Source organism: Bufo bufo, chromosome 1, assembly GCF_905171765.1.
Source record: "Bufo bufo chromosome 1, aBufBuf1.1, whole genome shotgun sequence".
In the NCBI taxonomy this organism is placed as follows: Eukaryota; Metazoa; Chordata; class Amphibia; order Anura; family Bufonidae; genus Bufo; species Bufo bufo.
Window position 1 is genome coordinate 7,466,860 of NC_053389.1, and position 26,594 is coordinate 7,493,453.

The 26,594-nt window shown below is 47.0% G+C and overlaps 1 protein-coding gene across 2 annotated transcripts in view; it reads right to left on the reverse strand.

Moving 5' to 3' along the window:
* Nucleotides 1-26,594, reverse strand: part of LOC120991112 (guanylate-binding protein 1-like) — an 86,315-nt gene that overhangs the window by 48,318 nt on the left and 11,403 nt on the right. For both annotated transcript variants that reach the window (XM_040420003.1, XM_040420011.1), the window contains exons 4-5: nt 26,257-26,366; nt 24,391-24,587 (exon numbers count right to left, since the gene is read on the reverse strand). In XM_040420003.1, the coding sequence (XP_040275937.1) occupies nt 24,391-24,587; nt 26,257-26,366 (307 nt within the window). The remainder of the gene's footprint in view (nt 1-24,390; nt 24,588-26,256; nt 26,367-26,594) is intronic.

Genomic DNA, 26,594 nt, shown 5'->3' on the forward strand with positions numbered 1-26,594 from the left:
CTAAATCTAACCCAAATGTAATAAGGGTGTATCTCACAATGACATCTGCATCAAAGGCTGCCAACTAAAAAATTTTTGCCCAAACGGGTGTTTGTTTAACAACTGAATTTGACAGAAGTATATAAGCCTGTAATTTCACACGTGCTGATGCTGCAAGGCCTGAAAATAGTGGTTTTTGGCAAGAAAGTGTGTTTTTAAAACCCCAGAAAATGATGGCTGTACTTCTTGCTTAACCACTTCAGCCCCCCTACCTTAAACACCCTTAATGACCAGGCCACTTTTTACACTTCTGACCTACACTACTTTCACCGTTTATTGCTCGGTCATGCAACTTACCACCCAAATGAATTTTACCTCCTTTTCTTCTCACTAATAGAGCTTTCATTTGGTGGTATTTCATTGCTGTTGACATTTTTACTTTTTTTGTTATTAATCGAAATTTAACGATTTTTTTGCAAAAAAATGAAATTTTTCAGTTGTAAAATTTTGCAAAAAAAACGACATCCATATATAAATTTTTCTCAAAATTTATTGTTCTACATGTCTTTGATAAAAAAAAAATGTTTGGGTAAAAAAAAAATGGTTTGGGTAAAAGTTATAGCGTTTACAAACTATGGTACAAAAATGTGAATTTCCGCTTTTTGAAGCAGCTCTGACTTTCTGAGCACCTGTCATGTTTCCTGAGGTTCTACAATGCCCAGACAGTAGAAAAACCCCACAAATGACCCCATTTCGGAAAGTAGACACCCTAAGGTATTCGCTGATGGGCATAGTAAGTTCATAGAACTTTTTATTTTTTGTCACAAGTTAGTGGAAAATTATGATTTATTATTTTTTTTTTTTCTTACAAAGTCTCATATTCTACTAACTTGTGACAAAAAATAAAAACTTCCATGAACTCACTATGCCAATCACGAAATACCTTGGGGTGTCTTATTTCCAAAATGGGGTCACTTGTAGGGTAGTTATACTGCCCTGGAATTTTAGGGGCCCAAATGCGTGCGAAGTAGTTTGAAATCAAAATCTGTAAAAAATGGCCGGTGAAATCCGAAAGGTGCTCTTTGGAATGTGGGCCCCTTTGCCCACCTAGGCTGCAAAAAAGTGTCACACATGTGGTATTGCCGTACTCAGGAGAAGTTGGGCAATGTGTTTTGGGGTGTCATTTTACATATACCCATGCTGGGTGAGAGAAATATCTTGGCAAAAGACAACTTTTCCCATTTTTTTATACAAAGTTGGCATTTGACCAAGATATTTATCTCACCCAGCATGGGTATATGTAAAATGACACCCCAAAACACATTGCACTTTTTTGCAGCCTAGGTGGGCAAAGGGGCCCACATTCCAAAGAGCACCTTTAGGATTTCACAGGTCATTTTTTACACATTTTGATTTCAAACTACTTACCACACATTAGGGCCCCTAGAATGCCAGGGCAGTATGACTACCCCACAAGTGACCCCATTTTGGAAAGAAGACACCCCAAGGTATTCCGTGAGGGGCATGGCGAGTTCCTAGAATTTTTTATTTTTTGTCACAAGTTAGCGGAAAATGATGATTTATTTATTTATTTATTTTTTCTTACAAAGTCTTATATTCCACTAACTTGTGACAAAAAATAAAAACTTCCATGAACTCACTATGCCCATCACGAAATACCTGGGGGTGTCTTCTTTCCAAAATGGGGTCACTTGTGGGGTAGTTATACTGCCCTGGCATTTTAGGGGCCCGAATGCGTGAGAAGTAGTTTGAAATCAAAATCTGTAAAAAATGGCCGGTGAAATCCGAAAGGTGCTCTTTGGAATGTGGGCCCCTTTGCCCACCTAGGCTGCAAAAAAGTGTCACACATCTGGTATTGCCGTACTCAGGAGAAGTTGGGCAATGTGTTTTGGGGTGTCATTTTACATATACCCATGCTGGGTGAGAGAAATATCTCGGTCAAATGCCAACTTTGTATAAAAAAATGGGAAAAGTTGTCTTTGCCAAGATATTTCTCTCACCCAGCATGGGTATATGTAAAAAGACACCCCAAAACACATTGCCCAACTTCTCCTGAGTACGGGGATACCAGATGAGTGACACTTTTTTGCAGCCTAGGTGGGCAAAGGGGCCCAGATTCCAAAGAGCACCTTTCGGATTTCATCGGCCATTTTTTACAGATTTTGATTTCAAACCACTTCTCACGCATTCGGCCCCTAAAATGCCAGGGCAGTATAACTACCCCACAAGTGACCCCAATTTGGAAAGAAGACACCCCAAGGTATTTCGTGATGGGCCTAGTGAGTTCATGGAAGTTTATATTTTTTGTCACAAGTTAGTGGAATATGAGACTTTGTAAGAAAAAAAAAAAATCATCATTTTCCGCTAACTTGTGACAAAAAATAAAAAATTCTAGGAACTCGCCATGCCCCTCACGGAATACCTTGGGGTGTCTTCTTTTCAAAATGGGGTCAATTGTGGGGTAGTTATACTGCCCTGACATTCTAGGGGCCCTAATGTGTGGTAAGTAGGTAAATGACCTGTAAAATCCGAAAGGTGCTCTTTGAAATGTGGGCCCCTTTGCCCACCTAGGCTGCAAAAAAGTGTCACACATGTGGTATCGCCGTATTCAGGAGAAGTTGGGCAATGTGTTTTTGGGTGTCTTTTTACATATACTCATGCTGGGTGAGAGAAATATCTCGGCAAAAGACAACTTTTCCCATTTTTTATACAAAGTTGGCATTTGACCAAGATATTTATCTCACCCAGCATGGGTATATGTAAAATGACACACCAAAACACATTGCCCAACTTCTCCTGAGTATGGCGATACCAGATGTGTGACACTTTTTTGCAGCCTAGATGCGCAAAGGGGCCCACATTCCTTTTATGAGGGCATTTTTAGACATTTGGATCCCAGACTTCTTCTCACGCTTTAGGACCCCTAAAATGCCAGGGCAGTATAAATACCCCACATGTGACCCCATTTTGGAAAGAAGACACCCCAAGGTATTCAATGAGGGGCATGGGGAGTTCATAGAAATTTTTCTTTTTGGCACAAGTTAGCGGAATTAGATTTTTTTTTTTTTCTCACAAAGTCTCCCTTTCCGCTAACTTGGGACAAAAATTTCAATCTTTCATGGACTCAATATGCCCCTCAGCGAATACCTTGGGGTGTCTTCTTTCCGAAATGGGGTCACATGTGGGGTATTTATACTGCCCTGGCATTCTAGGGGCCCTAAAGCGTGAGAAGAAGTCTGGAATATAAATGTCTTAAAATTTTTACGCATTTGGATTCCGTGAGGGGTATGGTGAGTTCATGTGAGATTTTATTTTTTGACACATGTTAGTGGAATATGAGACTTTGTAAGAAAAAAATAATAATTTCCACTAACTTGGGCCAAAAAAATGTCTGAATGGAGCCTTACAGGGGGGTGATCATTGACAGGGGGGTAATTGTTATGTCCCCTGGACACTCTGTGTCTCTCAGGTGCCGCTGGCAATGCTGCCAGTATCTGCTCAGCAAGTTACACACACAGGCCGATGTACTACTTAACCAGAGCAAGGTTTATTACTCGGAACATTATGGCATTCTTACATGGAGGAGTCTTTTTCCATACAGCTTCTGTCCTTATCAGATGCAATCCCTTCTCAGCCTCATGTGTCTGCTTCCGGTTCCCCTCACACACTGTCTGACTTCCTGGTACAGCTCCTCCTCCCCCATTATGCATCAGGAGAAAGAGGGTAAAGGTCACAGTGATCTATCACAAACATCACACCTCCTTTCCTTCCCAAAAAAAAAAAAAAAAACATAACAAGAGAACAAATGTTGAACACATAACATAACAAGGCAAGCGAGATCAGTTCAGCAAGTAGTATCTCCAACTCAGTTCTGTGATTTCCGCAGCACTTCATGAGCCCTTTGTCTTTGTTCCCTGACCTCCAATGTGTCCCGTAAGATTTCAGCACTTTGCCAGCGCGGCGTTTGACGTCTTTGACGGGTAGACTTACGCAGAGGCACAGCACCGGGAGGGATAGAGTCAGTCAAAGGTTCTGGAGATGTCAGTGGGCGTCCCACAGACAAATCAGTCTCTGTAACTCCAGGCACATGTCCGGGCTCCTCAGGATTATGGCCACCAACCGGTTCAGGGTTTGGTTGTAAACTTGTGGGATCATGCCAGACACCATGCCATATGTCACCAGCAGAGTTCAGAGTAGACTCTGGTGGGTGGTTAGAAAGAGGGGTCGGTTTTGTCACTAGTGGCCGGCAAATGCGTTTCCTCAATTGTGAAAGGTGTCGCCGAACACAAATGCCTTCCTCCAGGCGGACAAGGTACATTCTTCTGCCAAGAGTTCCATCAATAACGCCAGGAAGCCAAGGAGGCAAAGCTCTGTAATTCCGAGACCATACAAGATCACCGGCACGGAATCCCAGACGGCCCGGCAGAGGAGGCGTTGGTGACTGTTCCTGCGGACGAACTAAATCAAGTTTGGTGCGGAGATGCCTGCCAAACATAAGAAAAGCCGGTGACAGCCCAGTAGTAGCGTGTTTCGTGTTACGGTACATGATCAAGAATTCCAGCAGCTTCTCTCAACCTGGTCCAGAGTGGACAGTAAGTGCTTCTTAAATGTCTGCACAAATCGTTCTGCCAGCCCATTTGAAGCTGGATGATAAGGAGCTGTTTTGTAGTGTTGGACGCCCAAGCCACTAAGGAAGGATTGAAACTCATGCGATGTAAATTGAGTTCCATTGTCGGAGACTATGGCTGTTGGCAAGCCATATTGAGCAAAGAGCTTCCTTAAGACTAGAATGGTAGCAGCTGAGGTAATAGAAGGCATTTGAAAAACCTCCGGCCATTTTGAATGCGCATCTACCACGATCAAATACATTTTACCCTGGATGGGGCCAGCAAAATCAAGATGGAGTCTGGACCACGGTTCTGTTGGCCATGGCCAAGGTTGCAGGGTTCCTCTCTTTTGGGGTCGCTGGGCTTGACAGCACCCAGGACATTGAGCAACATAATCTTCAATTGCTGTATCCATTTGTGGCCACCAAACATAGCTCCGGGCTCGCTGCTTCATGCGCACCACACCAGGATGGCCTTCATGCAGTATCCTTAGCATGGTTGATTGCAAGTACTGGGGTACAATCACTCTATTGCCCCATTGTAGGCAACCAGCATTAGTCACAAACTCACATTTTCTGGCAAAGTACGGACGAAATTCACCTGAAACTCTCTCTGGCCATCCAGTCTGAACATAAGAGAATATCTGAGACAGGAAAGGATCTGTGGCTGTATGTCTGGCAATCAGGGAGGTGGACATGCAAGATTGTGGCCTGTGTACTTACACTACACGTACCTCTCTTAGTGGGTGGTCATCTCTTAGTGGCAATCTGGAAAATGCATCTGCATTTCCATGGGTATCATGGGAGCGGTATCTGATAGAATAAGCATAAGCTCCTAAAAATAAAGCGTACCTTTGTAAGCGAGATGCGGTTGTTGTAGAAATTCCTTTCTGAGGGTTCAGTATTGACAACAGAGGTTTGTGGTCAGTGATAAGTGTGAACTCCCGACCATAGATGTACGCGTGAAATTTTTTTGTGGCCCATACAATGGCCAAAGCTTCCTTGTCAATCTGGGAGTAGTTTTGTTCTGCTGAGGTTAAAGACCTGGAGGCAAAAGAAATGGGGCGCTCCGTGCCATCCGGCATGACATGGGAAAGCACGGCACCCAGTCCATAAGGCGAGGCATCACAAGCCAGGATGACGGGTTTCTTTAAATCATAGTGGACCAGAACTCGAGAAGACAGAATGAGTTCTTTAGAAAGCCGAAAAGCTTCTTCACATTTGTCTGTCCATATCCATTTAGCTCTTGCATCCAGTAAGCGATGTAATGGGTAGAGCTGGTGTGCTAGGTTCGGCAAGAAACGGTGGTAGTAATTTAGGAGGCCAAGGTAGGACCTGAGCTGGGTGACATTCCGGGGGGTAGGGGCATGGGTAAGGGCTTTAACCTTTTCTTCAGTAGTGTGTAACCCATGTCGGTCCACCGTGTGGGCACAAAACTCCAGTTGAGACTTGAGAAATTCGCATTTTGAAAGATTGACACGCAAACCATACTTTTGGAGTCTCTCTAGCACAGCTTCAACATTCTTTCTGTGTTCTTCATCAGTGGGACCAGTGATGAGCATGTCATCCAGTAGACATTGGGTGAAAGGTATTCCTGCCAGTACCTCATCCATGATCCGCTGCCAGATGGCTGGAGCTGGGGCTATGCCAAAAACCATGCGGTTATACTGGAATAATCCTTTATGAGTGTTAATGGTCAACAGATGGCGTGAATCTGGGTGTACTTGCAGTTGCAGGTAAGCTTGCTTTAAGTCTATTTTTGTAAACTTTTGCCCCCCAGCCAGTGAGCCAAATAAATCTTCAAGTCGAGGCAATGGGTATTGATCCACAAGAAGTTGGTTGTTCAGAGCTACCCTGAAATCACCACAAATCCTAATGTCTCCATTCTTTTTCTTGACAGGCACAATTGGTGATGCCCATTCACTTCTATCCACTTTCGTTATGATCTTTTCAGCCAATAGGTGGTCCAGCTCTGCTTCCACTTTTTTTCGCAAGGCAAAAGGTACTGATCTTGCCTTACAAAAACGAGGTGTAGCACCAGGCTTCAAGAGGAGGTGGGCCATCTTTCCTTTTACGGTGCCCAAAGAGTCCTCAAAAACCTCTTTAAAACGTGACTTCAGGGATTCCACCCAATGGTCTACTTTAGAAAGCAATGTACATTGGGCAATGGTAATGTCACGGCCATGCCCATGACCGTGACTCCTTTACCGCATGCGGTTGCCTGCGGTTTTGTATGGGCGTTCAACCACGGGTGAGGGCCGCTTGTCTGTGGCCTCACTTGTAGTTGCCGCGGGCAACCAGTGTTTTTAGCAGCAGAGCAGCCTGAGCGTCGCTAGGTAGCTTGCTGCCCTGGCATGCGGTCACACCTAGCAACCTTCTGTTAGGTGTGTGTGTTGTGTGCACCGTGTTTTATGTTATTGTGTGCACGTCCCCTTTAAGTGGTGTTTTCCCTTCCCTGGTGATGGAAGGGTTAATCTCCTTCCTAGTGTGTGCACTGGGTGTGTCCGTTTGTGGGTGTGGCTGCCTGGGCTATAAAGCCTCAGTTGAGACAGACTTCTGAGGGGTACTCCAGCCTTGTAAGCTGGAGGAACTCTCCTGGTCTTTTCCATCTGCCAGTGTGGGCCACCCTTGTGATCATAAATTGTTATACTCTATGTTGTGTTATGATCAGTTGATTTGTTCCTGTGTATATTTGTGCAGCTATGGATCTGGGTTCCTGTGTGTGGTTGTGTGTTTGCTGGGTTCATTGAATCTTGTCTGGACTTCAGCTTGCCTGCACAGGGATCCAGTCAGCAAGGCTGTGGCAGGTAAGTGGATCTAGTTCACATTACCTGCCATATCCATAGTACTGTTTGTGTTCCCCCATTTTCCCAACAGCTTGGCCGTTGAGACTCCTGCTCCTCCGTGCCTAGGAGGAGTGGGGCGTCTTACTCTGACTCCTAGCGCAGGGACCGGACGGAGGGTGAGTTAGGGATCCGAGGTTCCTGCGCATGGGTCCTCCTACCTTTAAGGTCGGCCCATGCAGTTAGGAGTTAGGGTCAGGGTAGGGACGCTCTTAGGAGGTGACCTGCTCCCTATCCTGTTCTCCTGGCCGAGTAGGCCATAACATGACCTGGCGCTACACGGCTGAGGATTTCCCCCATCCTCAGCCGTGACAGGTAAAAGGAGGCATGCCCAGGGCTTTGATCCAGTCCCTTCCATACAGCGGAGGACCTGCATTCCTTACAACATAAAGGCGTAGACTTTGACTGCGGTTGCCTAATGTAACAAGGGGTTTTACATAACCCAAGGGCTGTAGTAGTTCCTTGCTGTTGGTTTGTAGTGTAAGCTTTGTAGGTTTTAGCAACATCAACATCCATGGAGACAGGACAGCCATTGAGTGTGACATCCACTTTAATCACAGGAGTACTCCCAGCTACTTGAAACAGTCCAACATGCTGGACACATGTCTCCTCATCAGAGCTAAAACCGTTATTGTCCATATCCACACGGAATGTCTGTTTACGTCTATCTTTTGTGGTAGTGTTCGGGGAGCGAGAGCTGCGGCAAACGCGCCCAATATGACCAGTCTTTCCACAGCGAAAACAAACGACATCCTTGAACTTGCAAGCAGGCGCACTGTGAGTAGTGTTACCACAACGGTAGCAAGTCGGGGTCCCAGAGACAGAAGAATTAGGGTGGCGAGGTTTAAGCTGAGTGGCAGGGGACGGGCGTCTCGAGCGTTGAGTGATAGCAGTGTGGAATATTTCCTCACCCTGGCTTGCAGGAGTTGTAGGTGGTGCCTTCAGTAGGGTGGCGTCCCGTGTTGCCAACTCCATGACCGTAGCAAGGTCAGTGGCTTTCGTCAGAGTCACGTCGGGTTCTGTGAGTAAACATTTCTGTATGGCTGGGTCGCAGAGTCCCATGACGAACATGTCACGGAGAGCCGTCTGTAGGTAGTCTCCAAACTGACAAGTGGCAGGTAGTTTACGTAAAGCAATGATATATGTCTTTATATCCTCCCCGGCCTGCTGCCTTCTACTGTAGAATTTAAACCGCTCTGCGATTTCTAACGGCTTCGGGTTGTAGTGTGTATGTAGCGTCTGAATTAACTCAGGCAGGGACTTAGAGGCTGGCTTGTCTGGAGAAACAAGGTCTCTGAGGGTTCCATATGCAGCTTGACCCAATGCAGTGAGAAAAACTGCAACTTTCTTTTCAACAGTCACATTATTTGCTTCCATATACTGTTCCAGCCTCTCCACCCAGGAGATCCATGACTCAGCTGCAGGATCAAATGGTTGAATAAACCCTATGAAGGCCATGTGTGCTAAAATCCACAATCCTCGTCGCCACTGTTATGTCCCCTGGACACTCTGTGTCTCTCAGGTGCCGCTGGCAATGCTGCCAGTATCTGCTCAGCAAGTTACACACACAGGCCGATGTACTACTTAACCAGAGCAAGGTTTATTACCCGGAACATTATGGCATTCTTACATGGAGGAGTCTTATTCCAAACAGCTTCTGTCCTTATCAGATGCAATCCCTTCTCAGCCTCATGTGTCTGCTTCCGGTTCCCCTCACACACTGTCTGACTTCCTGGTACAGCTCCTCCTCCCCCATCATGCATCAGGAGAAAGAGGGTAAAGGTCACAGTGATCTATCACAAACATCACAGTAATCAATGACAGGGGGGTGATCAGGGAGTCTATATGGGGTGATCACCCCCCTGTCATTGATCACCCCCCTATAAGGCTCCATTCAGATGTCCGTATGTGTTTTGCGGATCCGATCCATGTATCAGTGGATCCGTAAAAAACATACGGACATCTGAATGCAGCCTTACAGGGGTGATCAATGACAGGGGGGTGATCAAGGAGTCTATATGGGGTGATCACCCCCCTATAAGGCTCCATTCAGATGTCTGTATGTGTTTTGCGGATCCGATCCATGTATCCGTGGATCCGTAAAAATCATACGGACGTCTGAATGGAGCCTTACAAGGGGGATGATCAATGACAGGGGGGTGATCAATGACAGGGGGGTGATCAGGGAGTCTATATGGGGTGATCACCCCCCTGTCATTGATCACCCCCCTATAAGGCTCCATTCAGACGTCCGTATGTGTTTTGCGGATCCGATCCATGTATCAGTGGATCCGTAAAAATCATACAGACGTCTGAATGGAGCCTTACAAGGGGGTGATCAATGACAGGGGGGTGATCAGGGAGTCTATATGGGGTGATCACCCCCCTATAAGGTTCCATTCAGATGTCTGTATGTTTTTTGCGGATCCGATCCATGTATCAGTGGATCCGTAAAAATCATACGGACGTCAGAATGGAGCCTTACAGGGGGGTGATCAATGACAGGGGGGTGATCAGGGAGTCTATATGGGGTGATCAGGGGTTAATAAGGGGTTAATAAGTGACAGGGGGGGTGTAGTGTAGTGTGGTGTTTGGCGCTACTTATTACTGAGCTACCTGTGTCCTCTGGTGGTCGATCCAAACAAAGGGGACCACCAGAGGACCAGGTAGCAGGTATATTAGACGCTGTTATCAAAACAGCGTCTAATATACCTGTTAGGGGTTAAAAAAATCGCATCTCCAGCTTGCCAGCGAACGATCGGCGCTGGCAGGCTGGAGATCCACTCGCTTACCTTCCGATCCTGTGAACGCGCGCGCCTGTGTGCGCGCGTTCACAGGAAATCTCGCTTCTCGCAAGATGACGCATATATGCGTGACTCTGCGCAGGGCTGCCGCCTCCGGAACGCGATCCCGCGTTAGGCGGTCCGGAGGCGGTTAAATTGCACACTGACTAATCCAGATGATGTATATTGCCAAAAAAGTGTTTTTTTGGTAACAGAATATGAAAGCTGTATATATTAAACTTGAATTTAACACTTGCAGATCAGGAAAATAGTGTTTTTGGCTAAAAAAGTGTGTTTTTAAAACTCCAGAAAATGATGGCTGTACTTCTAGCTTAAATTGCGCACTGACTAAGCCTGCTAATGCACCAAATGTTTTAAATTGCCCAAAAAATTGGGATTTTCAATGTCCCAAAAGCTCAGATGCAGTGCTGGTGTACTGAGCTTGCATAAAATGGCCGCCGCCGCCGGCCGCCTAACTGACTTATTAAAGTTTTTTTTTTTTTTCGGTCCCTGGGCTCAGGGCAGGATAAAAAATTGGTGCCGTGCACCCACAAAACACAGTGGGCCAGATGTATCATTAGCTCAAGTCAGAATAATGGAGTGAAAAAGTCGCAAAAAAATGCGCACAAATTTGCTACTTTTTTCTGCTCTGCACTATGCTCGCCAGTTTTCTGAAAGTGGGCGTGTTTTCTTATGTAAATTAATCTCTAGACAGAATTACTATTGGGACTATTTAAAAAGTCGCAAAAAAGTCGCAAAAAAATTCGCAATTTCACTCCAGTGAGACTTTTTAATAGAACATGCGACTTTTTCGTAAAGATGTGCGACTTTTGTAAAGCTGCTCACTGACAGATAAACTGCTACCATCAAACCACATTTATTACAGTCTTAAAGGGCCGATCATAAATCTGACTTGGCTAAAACTGACTTTAGCCATATGTGAAAGTGGAGTGAGCTGTCAGAGTCATGATAAATCTGGCCCAATGTATGTAGATCGCTGAGTTAGATTCAGATTTTGAGCAAAGATTCTCTCCTATTTTCTCCCTGAAATCACCAGCCGCATCCTCTCCCTACACTAAGCACAGTAGAGTGACTCCAGCTTATATAGAGGCTGGGTCACATGCTACACTGGCCAATCACAGCCATGCCATTAGTAGGCATGGCTGTGATGGCTTCTAAGGTCAGACAGTTAACCGCTTGTTGATTGGCTGCTCTGCAGCCTTTCCAAAAGCTCCAAGAAATCGCCTAACACCGAACCCGAACCCGGACTTTTTCTGAAATGTTCGGGTTCGGGTCCGGGGTCCAAAAATCCTAAAGTTCGGTACAAACCCGAACTTTACAGTTCGGGTTCGCTCAATCCTACTAGTGACATCTGTCCAATACCTTCTGTGTGTCAGGGCCAGAAATTGAAGAAATATAACTGAAAATTAATATATTTTTTCCATCATTTTCAATACTTTTTCTATAGAGGGTGTCTGCAGTGACTACAGACATGTGTCCAATACCTTCTGTGTGTCAGGGCCAGAGATAGGAAAAATATAAGTGAAATCTATTTTCCGTTTTCCATACTTTTATGTACTTTTTCCATATACCCTATTTTTCGCCCTATAAGACGCACTTTTTTCCCCAAAAGTGGGGGGAAAATAGCAGTGCGTCTTATGGGGCGAATGCTGCATTTTGCCGAACTGTCAATGATACGCCGCGATGCCGCGCAGCGGGTGTATCAGCTGAGAGGGAGGAGGGGCTGGGGGCCGGCATCTGCTTTTATAATGACAGCGGGGCCCGTGCAGTGACTGTATTCTACTACACGGGCCACGCTCACTGTATATACCGTAATCTTATCTATAATTGTGGCATTGTTAATAGTAATCAGCGCCTGTATTACCGTAATCTTATCTATAATTGTGGCATTGTTAATAGTGATCAGCGCTGTGTATTACTTACAACAAACGCTCGGTAGCAGAGAGGAGGGAGGAGGCAGGCCGGGAGGACGGGCGCTGGCAGCGTGAGTCACTACGTCACGCGCCTGCGCCGCCCACTATATGAATGAAGCAGGCGGCGTAGGCGCATGACGTAGTGACTTACACTGCCAGCGTCCGTCCTCCCGGCCTGCCTCCCCCCTCCTCTCTGCTACCGAGCGCTTGTTGTAGTAATACACAGCGCTGATTACTATTAACAATGCCACAATTATAGATAAGATTACAGTATATACAGTGAGCGGGGCCCGTGTAGTAGAATACAGTCACTACACGGGCCACGCTGTCATTATAAAACCAGATGCGACCCCCACCCCCTGTATTGGGGGTCATTCACACTACAGGGACACTGTTATGGAGGGGATCTGTGGATGACACATATATGTGTCTTCCACAGATCCCCCCCATAACAGTGTCATCCACAGATCCCCATAACAGTGTCATCCAGAGACCCCAATAAGAGCCATCCAGAGATCCCCATAACAGTGTCACCCATAGATCCCCCATAACAGTGTCACCCACAGATCTCCCATAACAGTGTCACCCATAGATCCCCCATAACAGTGTCCTCAAGAGATCCCCCATAATAGTGTCATCCACAGACCACCATTAGTTCAAAACCCACCAAAAGCACACCTTTTCCTCCTCAAAAACCTAGGTGCGTCTTATGGGCAGGTGCGTCTTATAGGGCAAAAAATACGGTACTGTGCTTGCTGTGAACTGTGACATCCGTGCCAACATCTTGTGCTGTATTGTACATTGGAGAAACTATGCAATCTTTAAAAGATCGCATCAGCAAGCACAAGTCCGACATTCGTACTGGCAATTTATTGTTACCATTACCCTCACATTTCAGTAAGTTCCATCATTCAATTTCCCAACTAAGATTTCAGGTATTGGAGCAAGTCAAACGACATAGGAGAGGTGGGGATATTAAATCCCCTCTATTGCGGAGAGAGGCTTACTAGATCCATACCTTAAGTACGTTACACCCGAAGGGGCTTAATAGGGAATATGAGGTGATGAGGTTGTAGGCTGCAATACGTATTGATTTTATGAATTTTTTCTTACAGAATTTTTTTCTTACAGATAGCGAATCAAAGATGAAATATGAGCTGCATCAAGTTAAGCTCCTGTTTATTTATCTATTTGTTTATTCTATTTATGGATTTATGTACAGGAGTGACATGATATTGTTCAGGAGTGACATGGTGATTTGTTATTTTGTAACTAGGAAATGACGTTCGGTTGCTATTAAATCATGTGACGTCTGATGTCATTGATTAGGTGAATTGTATTGCTATATAAAGATGGAGATTTACTTTCTATGTTTATGCTGATGAAAGCTGGATATGCTGAAATGCGTCCATGTATCAATTGGATATAATATGAAATAATTAAACCTTGAAGTTCGTTACTGTGGCGAAACCAACCTCGCCACTGGGTTTCGGAGGGGCCTGGCTACCAGCCTCTTGCCTCGGGATTATGGCCCATACTAACTTTAAAGGAGCAGACAGACCGGCCGCACAGCTTAAATCTGTCTTTGTAATTGTATTTTGTTATGTGAGGGTACCCAGATAGCACATTTTATTGTATTTGTATATTCTGAGTGCCATTCACCTAAATTGGGAGCCCAGTCTCCATTCCCCAGCGGCAGGCTGAGTTACAGGGGGCAGAGACAGTCAGTCCTGTCCCCCAGCGGCAGAGTGTCCTACAGGGAACAGAGAGCCCAGTCTCCTTTCCCCAGCAACAGGACACTGTATTGGGAGCGGAAACAGTCGGTCTCCCTCCCAGAGGCTGGAAGTATGTATGGGAGAGGAGCTTGTTACCCCCGCTCCCTATTGGCAGTGTGAATTGCAGGGAATTGGGAGCCCAGTCTCCATTCCCCAGCGGCTGCGTGATTTACAGGGAATTGGGAGCCCATTCTCCATTCCCCAGCGGCCGTGTGATTTATTGGGAATTGGGAGCACAGTCTCCATTCCCCAGCGGCAGGCGGAGTTACAGGGGGCAGAGACAGTCGGTCCTGTCCCCCAGCGGCAGAGTGTCCAGCAAGGAATAGAGAGCCCAGTCTCCTTTCCCCAGCAGCAGGACACTGTATTGGGAGCGGAAACGGTCGGTCGCCCTCCACAGCGGCTGGAAGTATGTATGGGAGAGGAGCTCATTACCCCCTCTCCCCAGCAGCAGCTTAACGCACCAGGGGGAGACAGTAAGCCCCAGAACAGTGCAGATGGGACCGTGGTCTCTGCACTTACAGCACAGGGGGTAGGGACAGTCGGTCTCCCCCTCCAGCAGCAGAGCTGGGTATCCAAAGGGGAGACAGTCGGTCTCCCCCTCCAACAACCAGGCTTCTTCCATGGTAACGCTGGCACCAGGGCAGAGTACTGCTGATCCCTGCCCACAAAGCAACCTCCACTCCAAGCCAGGGAGCAACATAGAGACCGGGAGTACCAGCTACCTTGGTGGACTCACTGGACAGAGACAGGCTACCAAATTCAACAGGTCCAGTATTTAGTTGTGGGTGGGCTGCCAGACTAACTCAGGTACCGACCGGCGTGAGGTCAGGTATCTGGTTAGTCTTCCCTGGGAGGGGGAGATGTGTGGTGAAACCAACCTCGCCACTGGGTTTCGGAGGGGCCTGGCTACCAGCCTCTTGCCTCGGGATTATGGCCCATACTAACTTTAAAGGAGCAGACAGACCGGCCGCACAGCTTAAATCTGTCTTTGCAATTGTATTTTGTTATGTGAGGGTACCCAGATAGCAAATTTTATTGTATTTGTATATTCTGAGTGCCATTCACCTAATGATATGCACTCAGACTTGAGCTATCTGGGAATATGTTAAATGTCTGTGTTTGCTGTAGGGGTGTGATATTGTGTGTTTGGGTGGTGATTTCTGCCCTGTTGTATCCACATGTGTATTGGCGATTTCCCTTTGTCCTGAGAGATAATTGAATTACTCCTCGGGTGTCTCCAGGGCAGAGAGGAGGAAACCATGATGCATTGTGGGGATGTGTTGTGTCTGTGTATCCTGAGTGCTACGTATCTGTCTTGTGTCACAGTCTTCCTTCTGGTCCCCTAGGGGCGTGTACACCAGATGGGGACCTGCATAAATACGGACGGGTAGCCCTCAATAAAGTGTTCCTGTTTTACACTCAACATAGAGCCTCGTCTCATGTGTGTGGGGATTGCTATACTTGTATACTCCCCTGGCTATTACTCCTAGCTCTTGTAAGAGCTGTTCCTGGTTCCTGTGGTGGTATCGGTGTCGAGCGGAGTGCTTGGAGTCCTCGGGAGGCACTGGGAGCATTTATCAACGGAGGTACCCGGTCGGGGTGCTAAGAGATCCATTACAGTTACAAGCACTCGCTGGGATTCGTTTTACTCAAGTATGCATATAATATTTAATATGCACGAGACGAGCAGTAAGGGACGGGGAAGTGGCCGTGATGCTGATGGTTCACGCAGAGGCCGTGGCCCTGGGAGCGGTGAAACTGTGCCTGCTGCCAGAGCACAAGAAAAACAATCATCCACGATACCTAGCTTCATGTCCCAGTTTGCAGGGTGTCGCAGGACACCACTCTTGAAGTCAGATCAGTGCGACCAGGTGGTCTGTTGGATTGCAGCAGATAATGCTTCCAGTTGGTTAAGCACCACCCTGTCTTTCACCAAGCCCAGTTTCAGTAGCAAAGAGTCTGGTCAACACAATCCTCTCCCTGATACTCCTTCCTCCCACCATGGAGAGTCTTGCCAAACAAGTGATCCCACATTCGGAAATTCCGAGGAGCTCTTTTCATCGCCATTACTTGATTTGGCCCTCTCGCCAAGCACACTTGAAGAGGGACATGAGATTTTAAAGAGGTGGATGATGATGAGACACAGTTGCCAATGAGTCAACTACAATTACTGTCTCAAGAGGCTGATAAAGAGGATGAGACACAGTTGTCAATCACTGAGGTTGTGGTTAGGTCAACAAATCAGGAGGATGATCAGAGTGAGGAAGTGGAAGAGGAGGTGGTGGACGATGAGGTTACTGACCCAACCTGGGAAGGTGGAAAGCCGAGTGAGGACAGCAGTACAGAGGGGGAAGGATCTGCAGCACCGCAACAGGCTGGAAGAGGCAGTGGGGTGGCAAAAGGGAGAAGGCGGGCCACACCAAACAGGCCTATAACTTGCCAAGGGGTAGGTGTTCCGCAGTATGGAGCTTTTTTGAGGAAAGTGCGGACGACAAAAGAATAGTAGTTTGCAACCTGTGCCACACCAAAATGAGCCGGGGTGTGAACACTAGCGACCTCACCACCACCAGCATGATCCGCCACATGGCATCCAAGCACCATAATAAGTGGGACGAACGCCTGGGTCCACAGACTGTGTCTGCGAGTCACACCACTGCCTCCTCTTCCCCCATGGTACGTGCTGGCCAATCACCTGTTGAAGGCGCAGGCGAGGATGCCTCCTGCCCTGGACCTTCGCAAGCACCATCAGCGACCACATCCACTTCTGTGTCCCAGCGCAGCGTCCAAATGTCCTTACCCCAGGGATTTGAATGCAAGCACAAATACCCAGCCACCCACCCACAGGCCATAGCACTAAATGTGCTCCTTTCAAAATAACTGGCCCTGGAAATGTTGCCATTTAGGCTTGTGGACACTTAGTGCCTTCCACAGCCTGATGTCGGCGGCCATCCCGCGGTACTCTGTCCCCAGCAGCCACTATTTTTTTAGGTGTGCCGTGCCCGCCTTATACCAACATGTGTCCCGAAACGTCACACAAGCCCTGACCAACGCAGTTACTGGGAAGGTCCACTTAACCACGGACACATGGACTGGCGGCCAGGGATGCTACATTTCCATGACGGCACACTGGGTGAACATTGTGGAGGCTGGGAGCGAGTCGTACCCTGGGGTGGCACAGGTTCTACCGACGCCGAGGATTGCGGGCCCTAATTCCATCAGGGTTTCTGCCAGCACCTATGTTAGTGGCTCCAACCCCCACTTCTCCTTCTCCGCCTCCTCCTCCACTTCCACCTCCGAATTATCCGCATGCAGCACCAGTCAGCCATCAGCCGGAAGCAGTGTAGCACTGCAGTGGGGAAGCGTCAGCAGGCCGTGCTGAAGCCGATATGCTTAGGGGACAAACAGCACACCGCCGCAGAGCTGTTGTAGGGGATAAGAAACCAGACTGAGCTGTGGCTCTCGCCACTCAACCTACAACCAGGCATGGTTGTGTCTCATAATGGCCGTAACTTGGTGGCGGCTTTGGAGCTCGGCAGGCTCACACACATCCCATGCCTAGCCCACATCTTAAACTTAGTGGTTCAGCGGTTTCTCAAAACCTACCCCAATTTGCCTGAGCTCAGGGCAAGCGCAACCATATAGGCGAACTAGGCGTTCGCCTAGGGCGTCGGCCTGCTGGGGGCACCCTGGTGGGCTCCCCCTGACTGGGGCTGCAGCCCTGGGCGAGCGGCTCTTGAGCTGCCCCCAGCGCCGTTACAGGGAGGCTAGGAGGTGGAGGTCCTTCTTAAATATGGCAGAGCAGGCATCTGCTTACCCTAATGGCAGGTGCCTGCTCTGCCAGTTAATTACCGGAGGAGAGGAGGCGGGCGGCAAGGGAGGCTGTTCTAGCAGCTCCCCACTCCTCCCTCGTGAGCCCTCTGTAATGCCGGAATATGACGTCATTCCGGCCCCGGCATACTAAACGGCGCGCTGGAGGACTGAGGAGCTGCACCACACTGGACCCCAGGGAGGTGAGTGTTTAAGTGTTTGACTGAGTGAGTGTCTGCCTGTGTATTTATGTCAGTGAGTGAGTGTATGTATGTCTGTCTTTCTGTCAGTAAATGTATGTGTGTCTGTCATTGAGTGTCTGTGAGTGTATGTCAGTGAGTGAGTGTATGTCAGTGAGTGAGTGTATGTCAGTGAGTGTGGATGTCTGTCGGTCAGTAAGTGTCTGTGTGTTTGTCAGTGAGTATGTGTGTGTTTGTCTGCCAGTGAGTGAGAGTCTGTCAGTGAGTTTCTGTGTGTGTGTGTTTCAGTGGGTAGGTGTCTGTCTGTCAGTGAGTGTCTGTCTGTCAGTGAGTGTATGTGTGTCTGTCAGTAAGTATGTCTGTCGGTGAGTTTCTGTGTACATCATTCAGTGAGTGTCTGAGTGTGTGTCTGTCTGTCAGTGTGTGTGTCTGTCAGTAAGTGAGTGACATGAGGGGGCGGCAAAATGGATCTTTGCCTAGGGCGGCAAAAATCTTTGCACCGGCCCTGCCTGAGCTACTGGTAAAGGTGCGCCGCGTGTGTGAACATTTCCACAAGTCATCGACAGCTTCAGCCGGTCTGTAAACGCTGCAGAAGTGCTGGAAATTGCCAGCTCACCGACTGTTGTGCGACTTGAGCACGCGCTGGAACTCCACGTTCCACATGCTGGCCAGGCTTTGTGAGCAGCAGAGGGCAGTAGTGGAATACCAGCTGCAACATGGTCGTCGTCTTTCCAGTCAGCTTCCGCTCTTCACAAGCGAGGAGTGGGCATGGATGTCTGACCTCTGCAAGGTTTTATGCAACTTTGAGGGATCAACACAGATGGTGAGCGGCGATGCCGCTATTATCAGTGTCACCATCCCACTTCTGTGTCTACTCAAACGCTCGCTGCTCACAATGAAGGAGGACGCTTTGCATGTGGAAGAGGTGGAAATGGGGGAGGACATTACACAGGGTGATAGCCAGACCACCCTCCGTACGTCTTCTGAGCGCGAATTGGACGATGAAGAGGAGGAGGAAGAGCAGGAGACGGTTGCCTCCGCTACAGACTGTAGTACCCATGCAAGTGTAAATCCATCTGTTCAGCGTGGGTGGGCAGAAGAGGATGAGGAGATTAAGAGTGATCCTCCTGATGACGACAGCGAAGTCTTGCCTGTTGGTACTCTGGCACACATGGCTGACTTCATGTTAGGCTGCCTTTCCCCCCGACCCGCGCGTTATATGCATTTTAGGCAACACGGATTACTGGGTGTTCACCCTACTCGACCCCCGCTACAAAGAGAACTTCTCATCCCTCATTCCTCAGGTGGAGAGGACGAGAAAAACGGTGCTTTACCAGAAGGTCCTTGTTGAAAAATTGCTCCAAAAATTTCCATCTGACAACACTAGCGTACTTCCTTGGCCAACCGAGGAGGGGAGACAAGGGGAACACACAGCAGTTCCAACAGAGGCAGGGCAACACTCTCAAAGGTCTGGGACAGTTTTTTGACACACTGCCAGCAACGCCACCCTGATGCGCGACCTAGTGTCACAAGGGGGAAAAGTTTAGGAAGATGGTGAAGGAGTAAGTAGCAGACCGTGTCAGCGTCCTCAATGATCCCTCTGTGCCTTACAACTACTGGGTGTCCAACCTGGACACGTGGCACGCCTTGGAGATGCTTATTTGCCCTGCCGCCAGCGTTTTGTCTGAGCGGGTATTTAGTGCTGCTGGTGGCATTATAACAGATAAGCGCATCCGCCTGTCAACTGAAAATGCTGACAGGTTGACTCTTAGAAAAATGAACAAGGCCTGGATTGCCCCAGACTTCTCTACTCCACCAGAGGAAAGCGGATGAACAAAGGCACTCTAAATGTGTTGTTTAATGTACTGAATACACTGTATTCCCATGCACCCCTTCCACCACAAAAAAGGGTATATGGTTAAATCTTCCTTTTCTCATCTTCCTCCTCCTCTTCCATCATATCAACATGTTTATTCGTCGCATATAATGCCCTCGCATATAATTTTTTACAGGGTCAGCTCAACTGCAGGCCCTCGCGTATAATGTTTTATTACAGGGTCAGCTCACCTTCTGATGACGACAGCAAAGTCTTGCCTGTTGGTACTCTGGCACACATGGCTGACTTCATGTTAGTCTGCCTTTTCCACGACCCGCGCGTTATACGCATTTTAGACAACACGGATTACTGGTTGTTCACCCTTCTCGACCCCCGCTACAAAGAGAACTTTTCATCTCTCATCCCTCTGGTGGAGAGGACAAGCAAAACTGTGCTTTACCAGAAGGTCCTTGTTGAAAAATTGCTACAAAGTTGATAGGGCAGACATCCAAATAGATCGTCGCTGTCAGGTGGACATGTGATCGCCTAAAAGTTATCTAGAGTCAACAATGCGGCAGCAGGCCCTCACCTACAAATGTAGCCTCAGTAGCCAAGAGTCTGGTCAACACAATCCTCATCATAAAGATAAAAAAATACTGGGCACTCTCGCTTATGTAGAATCATACACTTTATTTGTACACATATATAATATAATCAATTGGTCTATAAACGCATAGTCATAATAAAACCATTAAATGGATTAGAATAGAATTGATAACACACTAAAACCACTAGACATTCAACACTATGTATAAAAATGGATATAACCAGCCGTGCTGAGACTAAAACTGGGGGGTGATCAGTCCATATAAATCAATAAATAAGGGGATCCCGACTGGTGGCTTAGGTGGTCTTGTAACTACAGATAATAACCTCGCAATGTCATATACAGTTCACAATCCTGGTCCTTTGGAGGAGAATAAAAATACTGCGGTTAGAGAAATTCACTTAGGTGAGTATGTTCGCGGCGTCCCGCTTTTACTCACTGTGCAGTGCGGTTCTTTTTGATGGTCAACTTGTAGTCCAAGAACGCTCTTGAGTGCTCCTGTCGTAGCTGTGTAATGCTGTGGCTTTCTTTCCCGTGTCTTTATGGTCCTCTGGCTACCGCTCCGTAGTAGCTAAGAGCCGGCAAGCTCTGGGACTCAAAGTTCCTTTCCCCGCGTCGGCTGACCTGCGTCACGATATTGCGCCGGTATTTTTATAATCCTCCAAAGGACCAGGATTGTGAACTCTATATGACATTGCGAGGTTATTATCTGTAGTTACAAGACCACCTAAGCCACCAGTCGGGATCCCCTTATTTATTGATTTATATGGACTGATCACCCCCCAGTTTTAGTCTCAGCACGGCCGGTTATATCCATTTTTATACATAGTGTTGAATGTCTAGTGGTTTTTGTGTGTTATCAATTCTATTCTAATCCATTTAATGGTTTTATTATGACTATGCGTTTATAGACCAATTGATTATATTATATATGTGTACAAATAAAGTGTATGATTCTACATAAGCGAGAGTGCCCAGTATTTTTTATCTTTATTTATTCAATTGTTAGAGGAAGGGCGGATCCTCTTTACTGGCAGCACCTCCTCCTGATTTTTCTTCAGTCCTGTGCGTCTCATAAATCTTTTTTTTACAATCCTCATCATGATGGTACACTGGGTGAACGTTGTGGAGGCCGGGAGCAAGTTGGTTGCTGGCACCAGACTTGCCCTCCAATAGATCCTCGTTAACTGAAAGTGTACTCATTCCAATAACAGGGCCGCTTAGGAGTGCTGTATTGATATTTATCGTCACCGAGTCGGGAGTGGGTAATTTCCTGCTGCCTTCCTTTGAATCTTCTGCTTTAATAACTTGATCCACCCTCTCTGGGTGGTTCCCAATTAGTAAAAAAAAGGGGCAAGGCAACAACAGCCAATCAGATTTCAGCTATTGACCTCCCTTGGATGTGGAATCCCTTTCTCAGGCTCTCTCTCCGGCATCGAACACTGATTGCCCATTACCCGTGATCACCATGGTAGGCACAGAAAAGAACATCAAAAGTTAATAGGGCAGACATCCAAATGGATCGTTGCCGTCACAGGGACATGCAATCTCCCAAAGATTATCTAGAGTCACCAATGCGGCAGCAGGCCCTCGCCCCTAATGTTTTAGATGGTCAGATGAGCAGGCCCTTGCTCCAAATGTTTTTGAGGGTCACTAGCAGGCCATCAATCATAATTTTTCAAGGGTGTGTATTTTTGGCAGCCCTTTCACTTAGTGCATAGGCTTTATGAGTGTAGGAGTCCCACTACCTGAACAATTGTACCACAATGTGAATGAGGCCCTCCTTTATGTGATATACAGGTTGTATCGGAGTGCCTCTTCCTTGTAATTTTTGGCAGCACTTGCACTTTATATACAAGTAAATATACAGGAAAGAATGTTTCCGAACAATTTTTCCTCTAAAATTGATTTTCTTTTCGGTTTGGCGCGTATTATTGTCAGTCTGTAAAAGTGGCGTACTACTCGGACAACATGGTTCCCAGCAGCGACCTGGGAGTCCAAGAAGTATTGAGACATCCTCCCCATACTGTTCCCGATCCATTTCAGTGGTGTTTCCATCAATTTCTGACCTTTTCTTATGAACCAGGCACCCTCCCCTCTTCAGAGCAGGGGGTGCAAGCTTTAATGCTCGGGTTCTCCCATTGACTTCCATTGTACTCGGGTGCTCGGTAGAGCACCCGAGCATCCCGATGTGTTCGGCCAGAGCACCCGAGCACTTTGGTGCTCGATCAACACTAATCACCACATGATTCTGCTCTCCGGAGGGGATGGTAAAGCATGGTGCACCCCAATGGGAAATAAGTCCAGAGAGTCAGGGTCTGCAGTGAACCAGTATGCTTCTTACTGTAGGAACTCAACTGCAAAATTATACAGACGAGGCACTGGGCTGGCTTTTCCACTCTCCTCCCGGACAGAAGAAGGTTCTGTGCTGAAGAAAGGCCTGAGCTAGCTGTCCCTCTCTCTCTTAGAAGATTGATACCCTGGCCAAAACATGGTGACCCAAGATCTGTGTCAAAGTATCCCTGTCGCAGTATCCACCTCTAGGTGTACAGTCTGTCAGAGTCTTTCCTATCACTGAAACCTCTAGGGGTTCTGAATGCTCTACTTTTCTACTGTTTGTAGCTGATCTGAAACCTCCTGGTGGGAGGGATAAAGCTGAAGGATTACAGCCTAAACAGATACAATGTTGCAGTTCACTGCTGCCATGGACTTGTATGAGGCCTCAATACAAGTCAATGGGAATGACTAAGTAGTTTCCAGACACAAACATGCTTCTGACAGAGTTAAAGCAGACAGTCAAAAGTTCATTGTGTCTGTTTTTTTCCCTCCAAAATCATCTCTGCATAAATATGTATAGTAACTGTGGGAAATTACTAGCTTCTCAGTGTACAGACTGGAAATTCCCAAAGTCTCTCAGTATTAGGCTAGTTTCACACTAGCGTTATAATCTTCCGTCAGGCTGTTCCAGCAGAGCAGTAGCCCGCCCGACTTCATTGTATCAGCATAGCCGGATGCTGCCTTTCCCCGCTCGAGCCCATTGAGTATATTGGGACCCAGCAGGGATCTGGCCTGTTTGTGGCATTAGTGCCGGGATTCAGCCGGAAATATAAATGCTGCAAGCATCGCGTTTTTCATCCGGCTGAATACCGCCACTAATGCCGGAAACAGGACAGATTTCATTATAGTCAATGGGCCTGGCAGTGCTTTTCTCCTTTTTGGCTATGCTAGATACAATGATCTCCCATAGGCTGTTTCTCTGCTGAATTAGCCTGCCAGAAGATTTTAACGTTAGTGTGAAACTAGCCTTAGCTGGCTGTGAATTAACCCTTTCCACACTGCAGTGTAAATACAGTGTAATACCAATGCAAATGAACAGGATATATAACAATAAACCAATAAACATATAAAATGCAGTTCAACAATATAAAACAGTATAGTTATAAACAACAACATAAATCACACTTTAACCCTTAAAGGGGTTGTCCACTTTTTTTCTATTGATGACCTATCCTTTTTCTATTGCTGACTCCTTGCACTGGATCGGCGTCCACTCCGCCGATCAGCTGTTTGAATAGAATAGGAGGAAGCCGTCCCATAGAAGTGATTGGGGCGGCTTCTTGTAATGACACCTTCTCACCATGGAGGTTGTGACAACAAGCAGGTAAACAATGAAGAGAAAGCTGCGTTAGGGTTAAGCGTGACCTTTTCTTCAAACAGCTGATCAGTGTGAGTGCTGGGTTGGCAGACCCCCGCCGATCTGATATTGAAGACCTATCCAAGGTCATCAATATAAAAAAGCGGACAACCTCTTTAAGTGTAATAAAGTAGGGAGTTGATAGTTGTGGATGTCCCCAAGCATCCATATTCCAAAGTACCTATGCTCTAGGGCACTACAGTAATGTATTCCAAAATGCAGTGCAACAGAAGGCATTACTATTAGGGGGGTGTCGACTGGTTCCAATAGCAATCCCCAGGATTTGGTTTCATCAGAATGAACATTTTCAGTGTAAGGTTTGTACCTGGCTTCAGCTTCAAGGCATCTTTCAGATACTCGTCCTCGGTGATGTCCTTCCCATCTATTTGCAGCTGAAGGTTGAAATCTCGAACACACCATACGAAGGACGGGAAAAATCTCTTGAACTCTGATGAATCATCTTCTAACTCTGCTTGCTCGGTGGATTTCACTTTTATTTTCTCAGTCAGTTCAGTGACATAACTAGGAGAAGGTAAGGAGTAATATGTGCAGTATCTATGGTTTCTCTAGGAGATCTACTCCCCAGACCCAAAGAGGATGTCCAATGAATGGGCACAACGCTAAGTACTTTCCCCTCCCTCCATTCTTCCTTTCCTTTGTTTCTCAGTCTGCGTTCACACAGGGCGGCTGTCACATGAGGCCAAAACCGCATTAATAGAGGCCATTATGCAGCAGAGCTAAGCAGCTTACACGTAAATCCCTTACAAACCAGCAGCAGTCTATGTGTCAGCCTCTCTGTCTCCAGAAGACCGTCCCTTCTCTTCCTCCTCACCTCTAATACACTTCCATGTAATCTGTTCCTTCAGTGAGCAGGCAGCCCATCTTCACGGAAGATGCATTTAAGCAGTGAATTGAGGGTTAATGAAAAAAGGGGATCAGAAGAAACACATGCTAACAGGAGTGACAAAAGTCACTCCAACTTTTATTCTTAAAGGCTATGTACACCTTTGGGGGCAATTTTTTTTATTACTGCATTGTACACATTTTGAGCTAAAAATATGTTTTTTTAATTGGTCTTTATTAAAAATATGGAATCCTTTTTTCTGTACAGAGCTGAGATGCTCTACTTACACCCTTTGGATTTTCTCTCTTTTCCGTCAGACCAGGAGCTGATGGGCTCCTTATCTCTGCTCTCTGACATTATAAACACTCGTTATAGCTCAACTCTTATCTTATCTATAAGAATGTGGCTTAAATAAGTGTTTAGAGTTAAGGGTTGTTAGATGGCACAAAGTGAAAGTGAAAGTATCAGTCACACAGCTAGAAAAACTGTTAACCCTTTGTGACCCAACAGCTCAATATTTTTAATAAAGGCCAATTGAAAATAAGATTTTTAGCCAAAATGAGTAACATGCAATCATACAAAATAATGCCTCCGAAGGTGTACATAGCCTTTAAGTTAAAGGGGTTATTTGATTTCTGAAACATGTCTCCCATGTGCCGGGCCCCTCACAGGTAATATACTTACCCCGCTCCCGGCGCCGCTTCTCCATACAAACAGTTGAAAACATCCCGTGTTGGGTGGGAGGGGGATAGCAGCCAATGGCAGGCAGGGATGGGGATGAGCCTCCCTGGCATCACCCACGATGCTATGGAGGCTCGTCCCCGTCTGCCATTGGCTGCTCCGCGATGCTAGGGAGGCTCGTCCCCGCCTGCCATTGGCTGCTCCCCCCCTCCCTCCGACACCGGATGTTTTTATCCATGTGCAGGGAGAAGCAGCAGTGGCGGTGCGGGGACCAAGAGCGGGGTAAGTATATTATCTCTGAGGGGCCCGACACATTGGGGGGATGTTTCAGAAATCGGATAACACCTTTAAAGGGGTATTCCCATCTTTAATCTGTATGGCATAGCCACATGATATGCTATAAACATCCGATAGTTGCAGGTCCCACCTGTGGGACTCACACCTGTCTCTAGAATTAGCCCAGTACTCCGTCCTGTGCCCTTTTTCACCCTCCTTCATGAATATGGCAGGTGTGAAAGCACCTTATAGGGTTAATCACTTATATGGAGTTGTATGGCGCCACAATGACACCGCAGTGTGCATGATGCCAAGAGCCAGTCTTCTAGTATTTCTCCAGCTTCCACTGGTAAGATGCTACAACCCCCATCATGCTCATGTAAAGGATACTGGAGCTGATCCATGGCCTGCTGGTCGATTGTCCCTACGCTGTTAAATACCAGGGTGCTGCTGAGAAGAACGGCGAGGGCGAAAATCCAGGAATCATTCTGACTGTTTCCCTGAAATACAACAAGAGGCTTCTTTATCCAATAAAACCGGGTCAAAAAGGAGAAGTGTTTACACGACAGAACCGAACCCCAAATGTGTGACCTCTGTGTGACCCCAATAAATGTGTGACCTCTAATGTGTGACCCCAATAAATGTGTGACCTCTAATGTGTGACCCCAATAAATGTGTGACCCCAATAAATGTGTGACCTCTAATGTGTGACCTCTAATGTGTGACTT